General features: G+C 46.6%; 1 protein-coding gene across 11 annotated transcripts in view; it reads left to right on the forward strand.

Annotated features, from left to right (window-relative positions):
- Nucleotides 1-12,840, forward strand: part of DOCK5 (dedicator of cytokinesis 5) — a 223,269-nt gene that overhangs the window by 151,336 nt on the left and 59,093 nt on the right. For all 11 annotated transcript variants that reach the window (XM_047090919.1, XM_047090925.1, XM_047090926.1 and 8 more), the window contains 3 exons: nucleotides 3,806-3,901; nucleotides 7,843-7,941; nucleotides 12,373-12,467. In XM_047090919.1, coding sequence (XP_046946875.1) covers nucleotides 3,806-3,901; nucleotides 7,843-7,941; nucleotides 12,373-12,467 — 290 coding nt within the window. The remainder of the gene's footprint in view (nucleotides 1-3,805; nucleotides 3,902-7,842; nucleotides 7,942-12,372; nucleotides 12,468-12,840) is intronic.

Consider the following 12,840-nt stretch of genomic DNA (forward strand, 5'->3'; position numbering starts at 1 on the left):
CAACCCACCTCGCTGTTTGTACTATTTATCTGATACTAATTATAGGTCACGCTCCTCCTCCTTTGTTCTTAAATGTGTTTCTAGAAACCACATAAAACACAATAGGTTTCCCCAAGGAATTTTGTGATTGGGTATTGGATTCCTAACCAGGGATTTTACAACACATAAATAATGTGACCAACCGTATCATGATAATAATATTTTCAAAAAGTAACTTTTATGACTCAGTCATCAAAATACCGAAAGGAAGCCCAAAGCTGTAGTTGGCAACAGTGAGTGTACTAGGGGCTTTGGTTTAGGCAGAGCTCCAGTTTTCCAGAAGTGTATCTATATGATCCCGAGTTGATTGGAAACATGGGAATCAGGCTGCTGCTTTTCTGGTTTCAGCGTCAGCACATGTAGTTTTCTCTCTCTCTTTCGTTCGTTCGTTTATTTGTGTGTGAGAGAGAGAGACAGAGTATGAGCCAGGGAGGGGCAGAGAAAGAGGGGGAGACACAATCTCAAGCAGGCTCCAAGTTCTGAGCTGTCAGCACAGAACCCAATGCAGGGCTTGAACTCATGCACTGTGAGATCATGACCTGAGCTGAAGTCTGGCTGACACTTAACCAACTGAACCACCCAGGTGCCCCGCACGTGTAGCTCTTTATCTTTAGGCAAATCTGCAGGCACGTCAATTTCCTGCTCCATAACATGTAAGGGATGGTTCCAGATGACCTCTTAGACCTCTTGATCTCTTTCACTTCTAACCCAGTTTTTTGTTTGTTTGTTTTTGTTGTTTTGGGGTTTTTTGTTTGTTTGTTTTTTAGAGTTTATTTATTTACTTAGAGCAAGTGGGAGAGGGGCAGAAGGAGAGGGAGAGAGAGAGAATCTCAAGCAGGCTCCACACTCTGTGTGCGGGGCTCAATCCCCTTCAGATCATGACCTGAGCTGAAAGCAAGAGTCGGTTGCTTAACCAAGTGAGCGACCCAGGTACCCCTTGTTTTGTTTTTTTTTTTTTTTTTTAAATTTTTTTTTTTTAACGTTTATTTATTTTTGGGACAGAGAGAGACAGAGCATGAACGGGGGAGGGGCAGAGAGAGAAGGAGACACAGAATCGGAAACAGGCTCCAGGCTCTGAGCCATCAGCCCAGAGCCTGACGCGGGGCTCGAACTCACAGACCGCGAGATCGTGACCTAGCTGAAGTCGGACGCTTAACCGACTGTGCCACCCAGGCGCCCCTGTTTTGTTTTTTTAATGCAGTATCTTTACCTGCCTTCTTATCATGTAGAAGGACTCTTTGGAAATGACTTGAATATATTTACATCTTGTGCTGATTTAATTGACTTGAAAAAAAAGATTTTTTTTTTTTTTTGGTCTTCCTGATAAGGTTCCCTGTAATGAGGAAAAGTGTTCACAATTATTGATCTTAGAGTTCTGTTAAAGTAGTAAATTCAATCTTTTTTTTTTTTTTTTTTTTTTTGGTGACGATGATATGGTTTTATCCCCCACCATCGTTTATACACGTTTGTACGTAATTGTACAAACACGTACAAACTAACTGTATCTGTCTTCCCATACCTTCTCGTCTCCTCAGTTAATTCCAGGTTCTAATTACTGACATGTATTCCTCTGCCTTTTTTTTTAGTCATCCAGGATTCCTCTTGTCCCGAAGCTAGATCTGCAAACTGTCCATATGCTTCAAAGTCCAGCTGTAGTAACACCCCATGCGGTTTTCCCGGGGCAGCCCTGCCCAAAGTCCCCCACTCCGCTACATCCCTTCATGCCCTCCTTACATCTTGTGTAAAGCCCTGCAGTTGTGATTCAGGTCACAGGCACGTCTTAAACAGCTCCCGTGCTCCGGGCACTGTGATGGATGTAAGTAAGCGTGCAGCAGTGAACGAGAAAAGCGAGTAGCCGGCCCTCGAGGAGCTGACCTTCTACGTGTTTATTTATTTGTGTTATTTTACAAGGATTCCATGTGATCGGCAGTTGAGCAGAGCGGACCTTCTACGAGGATCCGTACGTTTTGCTCATTTATCTTTAGGCCCCAGCTCTCCTGATCAGAGAACGTCCGATTCCTTTTCCGACCTCCACCCGTGGCTGGCACGGGACTCAACACACCGAGCTGGGTCTGTGGTGTGGTCTCGTTACATAAATAGAGGAGAAAGCAGTTTCAAGAGAGAGGGAGGTTTTCCGGATCATTTTCATTCAAAGAAATGGGAAGCAAGTGAATATATAATACAAACAAAGAAGCAGAGAAGGGAGGTATGAAAGGGACGCTAGGAATAATTGGTATTTTAATAAAACTATCTATCGCAGTGATTTGGCTATTTGAAGCAATAGCCGGGAGTTTCGCAATATCTATCACGAGGATAAAGGCTCTGTAAAGACAAGCTGAATATTGCTAAGGTAGAGCCGAATGAGTAGAACATCAAATCACAAAAAAAGAAGAAAGGAAAAGTAAGAACACGTGTCTGTGAGGTGCTGTTTGCTGTGCCCACCAGCCCACCTAACGCCTGTAAGGGATCTGTTCTTTTTTTTCTTCCGTGCGGGAACACGGAAGTTCAGCAAAGGTAAATGATTGCCCAGAGTCACATGTGACAGAATCAAAGTACTGTGTCCCTGGGTGAGTCTACTCCTTCTGCCAAAACACCACAGACGGGGGCTCGACCAACAGACATTTATTTCTCATGGTTCTGGAGATGGCAAGTCCAAAGTCAGGGGGCCGGTGCGGTAGGGTTCCTGGGGAGGGCCCCCCCTCCTGGCGTGAAAACAGCTCCTTGCTCTCTGTCCTCACACGGCCTTTCCTCAGTGTGTGTGGAGAGAGAAAAAACAATCTGTCTGGTGTCTCTCCTTACAAGATCAGGGCCATGCCTTCCGGTCATACTTGCCTCCCCAAAGCCCATGTCTATGTACCATCACATGAGGGTTTAGAGCACCAGCATATGACTTTTGTGGGTTGTTTTAATTAAAACAAACAAAAAAAAATTTTTTTTAAGTAATCTCTGTGCCCAACGTGAGGCTTGAACTCACGACCCTGAGATCAAGAGTCACATGCTCTATTGACTGAGCCGCCCAGGCACCCCCAACATATGGCTTTTTTGTTTTGTTTCGTTTTAATAAAGTATTTATTTATTTGAGGGGGAGAGAAAGGACAGAGAGAGGAAGAGAGAGAATCCCAAGCAGCCTCCGCACTGTCCGCGCAGAGCCTGATGCAGGGCTTGAACTCACAAACTGTAGATCACGACCTGAGCCAGAATCGAGAGTCAGACACTTAATCAACTGAGCCAGCCAGGCGCCCCAACCCTAGCGTATGACTTCTGAACACAAACATTCGGTCAATAGCAGTCTCCTTGACTTGAATTTCTTAGTGTTTTTCCTCCTACACAGAAGGTGGCAAGAACTTTGAATTTTTGCCTTTTACTTCCCATGCATGTGCCTCGTTGTCCTGGGCTACCCGATGTGCTCAGTGTCAGGACTGAGATCTCATGCCAGGGGTTTTCCTCCCAGAACCACGTGGAGTTGGTAGCCCCCTTGATCTTAGAGTGCGCGGACGATCTGGGCTGTTTGGGGGGCGTCCTTCCCCTGCCTCCCGAGGCTCATCTTTGAAATGTGACACCCGATCATTTTCAACGGATTCCTGAGTAGCAGTGTCCTTATCATTCTGTGAGATAGATTCTTTTTCCCTTTTCGAACAAGAGATTACTTTGCAGGGAAGAGCCGGAATGAGATTTAAAGAGAAAACTCACTTGTCCAAGGTTCTTTGCGGGAGAAGTGAAGCTGAGTCGGAAGAAGTTGGTGTCGATTCCCGTGTTTCCCCCTCAGGGTCCCACGGCGATGCACGTCCAGCTGATCATGGAACGGCTGCTGAGAAGGATCAACAGGACCGTGATAGGGATGAGCCGCCAGTCTCCGCAGATCGTGAGTGTCGCTACAGGGGACCCGCCACCGCTGCTGCTTCTCAGTGTCCCACCTGCCCTTGGGGGGTCTTCCGGACCAGTGTCTTGGGGCCGGATTCCCACAGACCCCTCTCACGGGTCACAGGCTGTGCCTGCATGCCGTGTGCCCTGAGGAAACTGGGGGGGGGGGGGGGCTCTAGAACCTCACAGCCCTCCCCGTCGGGTGACCTTGTTTCTAACCGCCAGCGGATCTTGATTGCAACACTGATTTTTCTCTTGAGGGAAAATGATCCAGCAGGGGTGGGGGAGAAGGGAGGGTAATGGGGGGAGCATTGTTGGCGACCCTGTAAACCCGACAGTGCAGGTCCGTTCTAGAGGAACGATGCTCATATCAGCGATGAGACAGAGCCTGTTGCAATACGTTCCAGCAGATACTGAATCAGTGAGCACCCTGGGTAGGCAAACTCAGCCCCCATTTGAGCTCATACTCTTTGAATATTTGTTTAATATTTCATTTAAGGAAAACCTAAACCTTGGTGAGCAGGCGATGAAGGGTGTTGGTGGCTGCGTTCAGTGCTTCCTCTGTTATCGCAAGTAGTTGTGTTCTGATTCTCAGTATGTGATGTGCATGCGCCGTCTGGATCGACCCTTATCGGGGTGATAATAGTAACACTATTTAGTACTTCCCGCTGTAGTGATAATTAATAGAAGTGGTCATTAGCTGTTTTTTTTTTTCAAGTTTTTAACATTTATTTATTTTTGAGAGACCGAGTGAGTGGGGGAGGGGCAGAGAGAGAGAGGGAGGCACAGAATCCGAAGCAGGCTCCAGGCTCCGAGCTGTCAGCACAGAGCGGAACACGGGGCTCGAACTCACGACCAGTGAGATCACGACCTGAGCTGAAGTCAGACGCTTCACCGACGGAGCCACCCAGGTGCCACTTCAGCTAGTTTTTTTTGTTGTTTTTTTTTTTGTTTGTTTGTTTTGTTTTTTTACCTGCCAGAAGTTATTTTAAGCACTTTACGTGTCACTGAAACCTCACACACCTCCTACAGGGTGGTTCTATCATTAGCTCCATTTTTCAAATCAGGAAACATTTGCAGAGAGAGCTTAAGAAACCTGCCTGAGGAGCTCCTGGGTGGCTCAGCCGGTTGAATGTCCAACCCTTGATATATAGGCTCAGGTCATGATCTCTCTGTTTCATGAGTTTGAGCCCTGCCCCGGGTTCTTCACGGGCAGTGCGGGCACTGCTGGGATTCTCTCTCTCTCCCCCTCACTCTCTGCCCCTCCCCCGCTTGCCCTGTCTCTGTCTCTCTCAAAATCAATAAATAAACTTAAAAAACGTGTAAGATTTTCCTGAGAAGGGAAAATTTAAACAAAGACTTGGAGAACGCGGCGGGGGGGGGGGGGGGGGGGAGGGGAGTGTGAAGGTGTGGGGAGGGGCCTTTCAGGCAGAAGCAGTGGCCAAGGCAGAAACCTTACGATGTCCCTTGTAAGCTTCAGCTTTGGCGACAGAGCTGGTCCAAATAGGGATACAGAGACGTGCCTGCTAAGATTAAGACTCAAGGCGATCCGAAACAGGATCCAGGTCTTGCACTAAGGTATTAATTGGTAATTAATTGTTCTTGCCACGCCATTGCTGCCACATATGTGAAGAACATATAAAGAAAGGCAGTTTGATAACTGTGTTGTTCATCTCTTCCGCTCTTGCTATTTCTAAGAAACCCGGCAACCTTCACAAAGTTTTAACAGAAGTCACAAACAACTTCTTAAACTAACCGGTTTCAGAATAAACAGATAATATTCAGCGGCCTTTCTTATAACAATGGTACCTATTGAGGGATTATAAAGGAAGAATCTCATTTAATTTAGTTGCAAAAATATGAGAGTGGAAATAAAACCAGATGGGGCGCCTGGCTGGCTCAGTCAGAAGAGTATACAACTCTGCATCTCGGGGCCATGAGTTTGAGCCCCACGTCATATGAATAAATAAGTAAAAACTTTTTAAAAAGTAAATAAATACAAGACACACGTAAATGAAGAGCCACATAGAAGTAAGAGTGGAGGGGACTGTGCTGTCAGATTTGAAAACATAATGCTACAATAAAAATAGTGTTGGACTCATGGAATAGAGTACATACACCAACAGAACAAAACTGAGAGCATTTAAAAGGAGACTTGAGATTATATGACAATTCTGTTATTTCTTAATAAGGAAAGTGGAGATTTTTTTTTTTGACCATGAATTCAAAGTTTTTTATTTTTTATTTATTTTTTTGAATTTTTTAAATTACTTATTTATTTTCTCAATATATGAAATTTATTGTCAAATCGGTTTCCGTACAACACCCTGTGCTCATCCCAACAGGTGCCCTCCTCAATACCCACCACCCACCCTCCCCGCCCTCCCACCCCCCATCAACCCTCAGTTTGTTCTCAGTTTTTAAGAGTCTCTTATGCTTTGGCTCTCTTCCATTCTAACCTCTTTTTTTTTTTTTTTCCCTTCCCCTCCCCCATGGGTTTCTGTTACGTTTCTCAGGATCCGCATAAGAGTGAAACCATATAGTATCTGTCTTTCTCTGTATGGCTTATTTCACTTAGCATCACACTCTCCTGTTCCGTCCACGTTGCTGCAAAGGGCCATATTTCATTCTTCCTCATTGCCACGTAGTACTCCATTGTGTATATAAACCACAATTTCTGTATCCATTCATCAGTTGATGGACATTTAGGCTCTTTCCATAATTTGGCTATCGTTGTGAGTGCTGCTACAAACATTGGGGTACAAGTGCCCCTATGCATCAGCAGTCCTGTCTCCCTTGGGTAAATTCCTAGCAGTGCTATTGCTGGGTCATAGGGTAGATCTATTTTTAATTTTTTTGAGGAACCTCCACACTGTTTTCCAGAGTGGCTGCACCAATTTACATTCCCACCAACAGTGCAAGAGGGTTCCCGTTCTAGGAAAGTGGAGATTTTTAATAAATGTTATTTGGAAAATCTATGAACAACGTGGAAAAAAATTTGCCTTTCTTTCATGCTATAACCAAAAAAAATCAACATCAGATGGAATGAAAGGTCAGTGTAACAAAAAGTAAACACTAAAGCAGCTAGAAGAAAACATAAATTAGTCTATACTTTAAAAAACTATAGTATGGGGCCCCTGGGTGGCTCAGTCGGTTGAGTCTCCGACTTCGGCTCAAGTCATGATCTCACGGCTGGTGAGTTCGAGCCCCACGTCGGGCTCTGGGCTGATGGCTCGGAACCTGGAGCCTGCTTCTGATTCTGTGTCTCCCTCTCTCTCTGACCCTTCCCTGTTCATGCTCTGTCTCTCTCTGTCCTTCAAAAATGAACAAATGTTAAAAAAAATTTAAATATACATATAAATTGATAAAAATATTAAGCTGTTCAGTCCCTTTCTCCCTAGCACGTCCATAATCACACGTGCATAACATGCCAGAAGTAACTGAAAGATTCTGGAGCTGGAAAGACAGGGAGCATTCATTTCCCTCTCTGCTCATCCACTCTCAGTTTTACGATCTCTTTTTCCTCCTTGCATCCCTCCACAGTCAGATTTGTGCCATTTCACACGTTTCTGAATGGACTACAACTCTCTCTGTCTCAAAAAGCAACCCAGGGTCCCCAGGTTGTTTGTATTGTAACTCGTCATCTAGCTGAGATCTTAGAGTCAGTGTCCATCGACCTACAGGTCTCTCTACAAGCCATACTAGTAAAGGGATGAGTAAAGCCCTCCACATTCCTTAACTGAAACCTGGAAGGAGATCATTTTCAGCCGCAACAGCAAAGCGTGTGCCTTGTAGACCGTCAGGGCGCAGAATGTTGCCAGTTTGGTAGGGTCCCTGTTTTCCGGTAACTGGGTGGCGAAAACCAAAGTACGTGCGCACGGGTCTTGTTCTGCCAGTCGGTGGCCTAAGGCTTCTGGATTTGTGTTTCTTCTCTCCTTCCAGGGGGGGTTTGTGGCCTGTATGATTGCGATTCTGCAGCAAATGGACGACAGCCACTACAGCCACTATATCGGCACTTTCAAAACCAGACAAGACATCATTGTAAGTTGTCTTCCTCGGGGCCTGGTAACTTTAAGACTTCTTATATTCGGCGCACGCACACCCGGACGATAACCCACACTGAGCGTGTGATTCCCTTCCCACCTACCTCCAGTGCTGCATGTCTGTCCACGGCGATGACAGAAAGGAAAGGGTGGATTCTCACTTTCTGTCTGTGATAGGTTCTGGAGACTACAAAACATGTCCCAGGAAGCCCTCACTCAGCCTCCCAAGTCTCTTGGATTTGGAGAGAACCCTTATCTAGAAACATGTAAAAGATCCTTTTTGCTCTCAGAAGAGAGGAGTACCTCATCTTCAGGGACAGCGGTCACGCCCTGGGAAGGATTCTAGGAGGCAAAGACGTGCACAGCACTGTGTCTGTGATGTGCCTGCTGCCATCATTTCCAGTACTTGCTGGAAAGGGAGACAAGAAGAGGGAATACTTGCCCCTTAGAATGTCCACAAGGTATCCTAAGCTGAAAACATTCCATTCTCTTTTGTTTTCAGCGAGAAAACCGTTCTCGCGATGACTGTTTAGCAGGCCACCGAAGGTGGCTGCTTCCCCAGGGTCCTTCCCTGGAGGCAATTGTTAGTGGCCGTTCAAACATCCCTGAACGTGTCGCCTTAATCTTGTAAAGCGGTGGGCTGGACACGGCGGGGTCAGTAACCCAGTGTCCCTTTGCCCACGTCCTTGCGGCGGCCAGTCTCTCACGATCAGTGCTGTAGTCTAGGCTCTACGTTGTCTACTCTCTGTCTCTGTTATACTCGTAGTATGTGGTCCGTGCACCCAACGATATCTAGCTCATTCTCGGCCAATCCACTTCCTTCCTGTGAGGCCCGCACGATGGAAAACCACACAAGGAACTGCACAGAAAGTGCGGTGCAGTAGCAGGAGTAGTAGATTCAGGGATAAACTATGTCACTTAATCTGGAGGCTTCCATGAGCCTCCTCTTAGGCCATACTCTGCCAGGCAGCCCATAGCGTACAGGGGCCCATAGCGTTAGGCAGGTGTGGCTGCAGAGACCAAGTGCGAGGGAGTTAGGACGAGAGGAGGGCAGGGGAACGATGGAGGCAGATGGTGTAGTGGGTTTAAGAACACAGGCTTGGGGCGCCTGGGTGGCGCAGTCGGTTAAGCGTCCGACTTCAGCCAGGTCACGATCTCGCGGTCTGTGAGTTCGAGCCCCGCGTCAGGCTCTGGGCTAATGGCTCAGAGCCTGGAGCCTGTTTCCGATTCTGTGTCTCCCTCTCTCTTTGCCCCTCCCCCGTTCATGCTCTGTCTCTCTCTGTCCCAAAAATAAATAAACGTTGAAAAAAAAAAAATTAAAAAAAAAAAAAAGAACACAGGCTTTAGGGGTGTGGCTCAGTCAGTCAAGTGTCCAACTGCGGCTCAGGTCACGATCCCACGGTTCGTGAGTTTGAGTCCCGCGTCGGGCTCTGTGCCGACAGCTCGGAGCCCGGAGCCTGCCCCGGATTCTGTGTCTCCCTCTCTCTCTCTCTGCCCCTCTCCCGCTCCCGCTCGGTCTCTCCATCTCTCAAAAATAAACAAACATGAAAAAAAACAAAAACGAAAAACAACACAGGCTTTAGAGCATCCAAATCTGGGTTTGAATTCTGGCTATTTTACTTCCTTCTATGAAATTTTGGGCCAGCTATTAAATGTCACTAAAGCTCGGTTTCTTCATCTGTAAAGCTAGTACCTATGTCGAGGGTTAATGTAAAGGAGCACTGATTGAGTCCACACCTGGGAATTACCTAGCTTTGTGCTTGGCAGGTAGTTAATGACTATGAGGACTAGCTATAAAAGTGACTTTATTATTATTATTGTCATGTAAGATAAAGTTGACATAAAAATAGTTTAGTGACGCTAAAAATTTCCCTCAGAAAGCAGGTAGAACAAGGGAAGTTCTAGTAAATTCAGACTCTTGACAATTTGGTGCTATTAAGTAGGCCAAAGAACAGGTTTGCCTTGTGTTTTCTAGAACAATGGTAAGCTCTTCCCTCTGTGTCGTTTAACTAAAAGAGGATTCTTATCCCCATGAGAAAACTATAGTCATCAGGGGTAAGCCTGCAAGGGACAGCTAGGGCCTTTTGATGTCCAAGGGACTCTCCTTTCCCTTCCTCCTGCTACCTTCTGAGGAAATCACTTGGAAGAGTTTGGGAAATGGGAGATAAAGTGAGATCTGGGATAATCTATGAATTGTCTTTATTATATTATACTGTCACTGTTTACAATTAATTTAGATTACCAAGAGTTGAATGTAGAATCAGCATCGGAAGTGGGTAACTGGGGACATCTTGGGTGGCTCAGTTGGTTGAGCATCCAATGATCTTTCAGTCACAAGATCGAGCCCCACATCCAGCTCCCCGCTGAGCGTGGAGCCTGCTTAAGATTCTCTCTGTCTCTGTCTCTCTCTCTCTCTCTCTTTCTCTCTCTTTCTCTCCCTTCCTCCCCCTCCTTCTCGCCCTCCTTCCCTCTGCCCCACCTCCCCTGTGTGCTCGCTCTCTCTCTCTGAAATGAAAAATTAAAATAAAAAAAATTTTTTTTAAGATTTATTTATTTTTGAAAGAGCACAAGTGGGGAAGAGGCACAGAGAGGTGGGCAAGGGTGGGGGGCGGGGTGGAAGGGTGGGGGGCGGGGTGGGGGAGAGAAGATCCAAAGCTACGCTGACAGCGGCAAGCCCAATGTGGGGCTCAAACTCACAAACTATGAGATCGTGACCTGAGCCGAAGTTGAATACTCAACCGACTGAGCCACCCACGTACCCCTAAAAATTTTTTGTTTTATAAGAAGTGGATGACTGGCATTTAAACTTAATCCTTTCTTCACACACCATGAATTCATACTGATTTGAGAGAAAGAGTTAATAGACTAATGCGTTGTGGGCACACTTAAAATGTATGATGAAGAGGGGCACCTGGGTGGCTCAGTCGGTTGAGCGTCCGACTTCGGCTCAGGTCATGATCTCACAGTTCATGAGTTCGAGCCCCGCGTCGGGCTCTGTGCTGACCGCTCAGAGCCTGGAGCCTGCTTCGGATTCTGTGTCTCCCTCTCTGTCTGTCTCCACACCTCGCCCACTCACACTCTGTCTCTCTCTCTCTCTCTCTCTCTCTCTCTCTCAAAATAAATAAACCTTAAAAAAAATTTTTTTTAATGTATGATGAATTTTATTTTATTTTATTTTTTATTTAAAAAAATTTTTTTTTAACGTTTATTTATTTTTGAGACACAGAGAGACAGAGCATGAATGGGGGAGGGTCAGAGAGAGAGAGACACAGAATCTGAAACAGGCTCCAGGCTCTGAGCTGTCAGCACAGAGCCCGACGCGGGGCTCGAACTCACGGACCGCAAGATCATGACCTGAGCCGAAGTCGGACGCTCAACCGACCAAGCCACCCAGGCGCCCCAAATGTATGATGAATTTTAAAACTCAGGAAATATATCTATGATTTGAGAACCGAGGATAGAAAAGTTTGACTCTCCGTTGAGCCAAAGGAAGGTTCAAGGGTAGCCCAGACCTCAGAGCCAGAACCTTTCCCCCTCCTGTGCTGTGTGGCCGGAAGTTAGCCACCCTGCCCACCGTCCCGGAGGAACATCCTTACAAGTGGAGGCCAGGCCGCCTGCTTCCCCACCACTGCGTGCGTCCTGCTGCGTGATGTAACTCAGAAGATACAACTGTGCGGTTGGCGCCGGAGGAATTGGCCCGGATTCTCATCTCAGGAATCCGAGTGGAAAATATCTAAATTTAACCAACTAATAAATACAAAGCTTGCAAAACTTTTTAGCTTTGAATTTTAGCTCGAGTCGTTCTATTCCTAAGCTGAGTTTTGCTCCCAGCACCCCCCCCCCCCGCCTTTGAGTAGAAGAGCTCTTTTTCAGACATCGTGCTCTGTGTTCTTTCGTGATTAGTCATTACCATCATTGCAGGGCGTGGCTGCCATCTCTTTTTAAGGGCCCTTTAGGACCCTTCCCCCCCAAGCTACCCATGGGAACATTCCTGGAATAGGAAGAATCCTGACTGTGCTTTTTATTTATAGCGGTTTTGTTCTGTTCTAATAATAATAAAGGAGGATTGGACTCAAGAGTTATCAGCAGTCTCACCATTGTTGGTAAATTCATTCTAAGTGCGGTAGATCTGTTCCATCGACGCTTGGCAGGAGAGGACTAAGGCATTATGGATCTAAAGTTGGGGCCCAAAACCCCAAGTTCTCTTCCCCGCTCTCCCACTTCCTAGTTTCTACGGCCTTAAGTCTTTCACTTTTTTCACAGGCCTCAGTTTTATCAGTTATAAAATGTGGACAACTGTTTTGTCCTTGTCAGATCCCTAAAAACCTCATTAAAAAGGTAGGCTGTAATTTCGGGCTAGGGCCATTGTGTTCTGATGGGGAGCTCCCTCCAGTCACTTTTTCCACAACTGCTCCTTTGTTCTCTGCAGGATTTCCTCATGGAAACTTTTATCATGTTCAAGGATCTGATTGGAAAGAATGTCTACGCCAAAGACTGGATGGTCATGAATATGACACAGAGCAGGTAAGACAGCCCCAGGGCAGGGCCTGAGTCACTTGACTCTGAATTACTTGGCTTTCTTGACCAGGTATGGGCCCTCCCATAGAGTGCTATTAAATCTCTGCGGCCCATCCATGCTCTGTAGAGCAAGAAGCCCCCTGTTTCTGGATTGCCGATTCTTTGCTCACTTCTCACCTGAGGCTCTCTGCTCAGGTGTGGTCCCCTCATTGCCCAACTCCTGTCATCCTCGGCTCTCCCCCGGTGCCCCTTGGTGGCTCTGCACCGCCCTCATCATCATGACATTCAGGGCCTCTGCAACCTGGTCCGCCCTGCTTTTCTAGCCTTGTCTTCCACGATTTCCCTCGGTAGCACAACCTGCGCTCCAACCGAACTGGCC

The sequence above is a fragment of the Lynx rufus genome, unplaced genomic scaffold, assembly GCF_022079265.1.
Source record: "Lynx rufus isolate CCGP_SWC_20201006 ecotype Redwood Valley unplaced genomic scaffold, mLynRuf1.p SCAF_3, whole genome shotgun sequence".
NCBI classification, from domain to species: domain Eukaryota; kingdom Metazoa; phylum Chordata; class Mammalia; order Carnivora; family Felidae; genus Lynx; species Lynx rufus.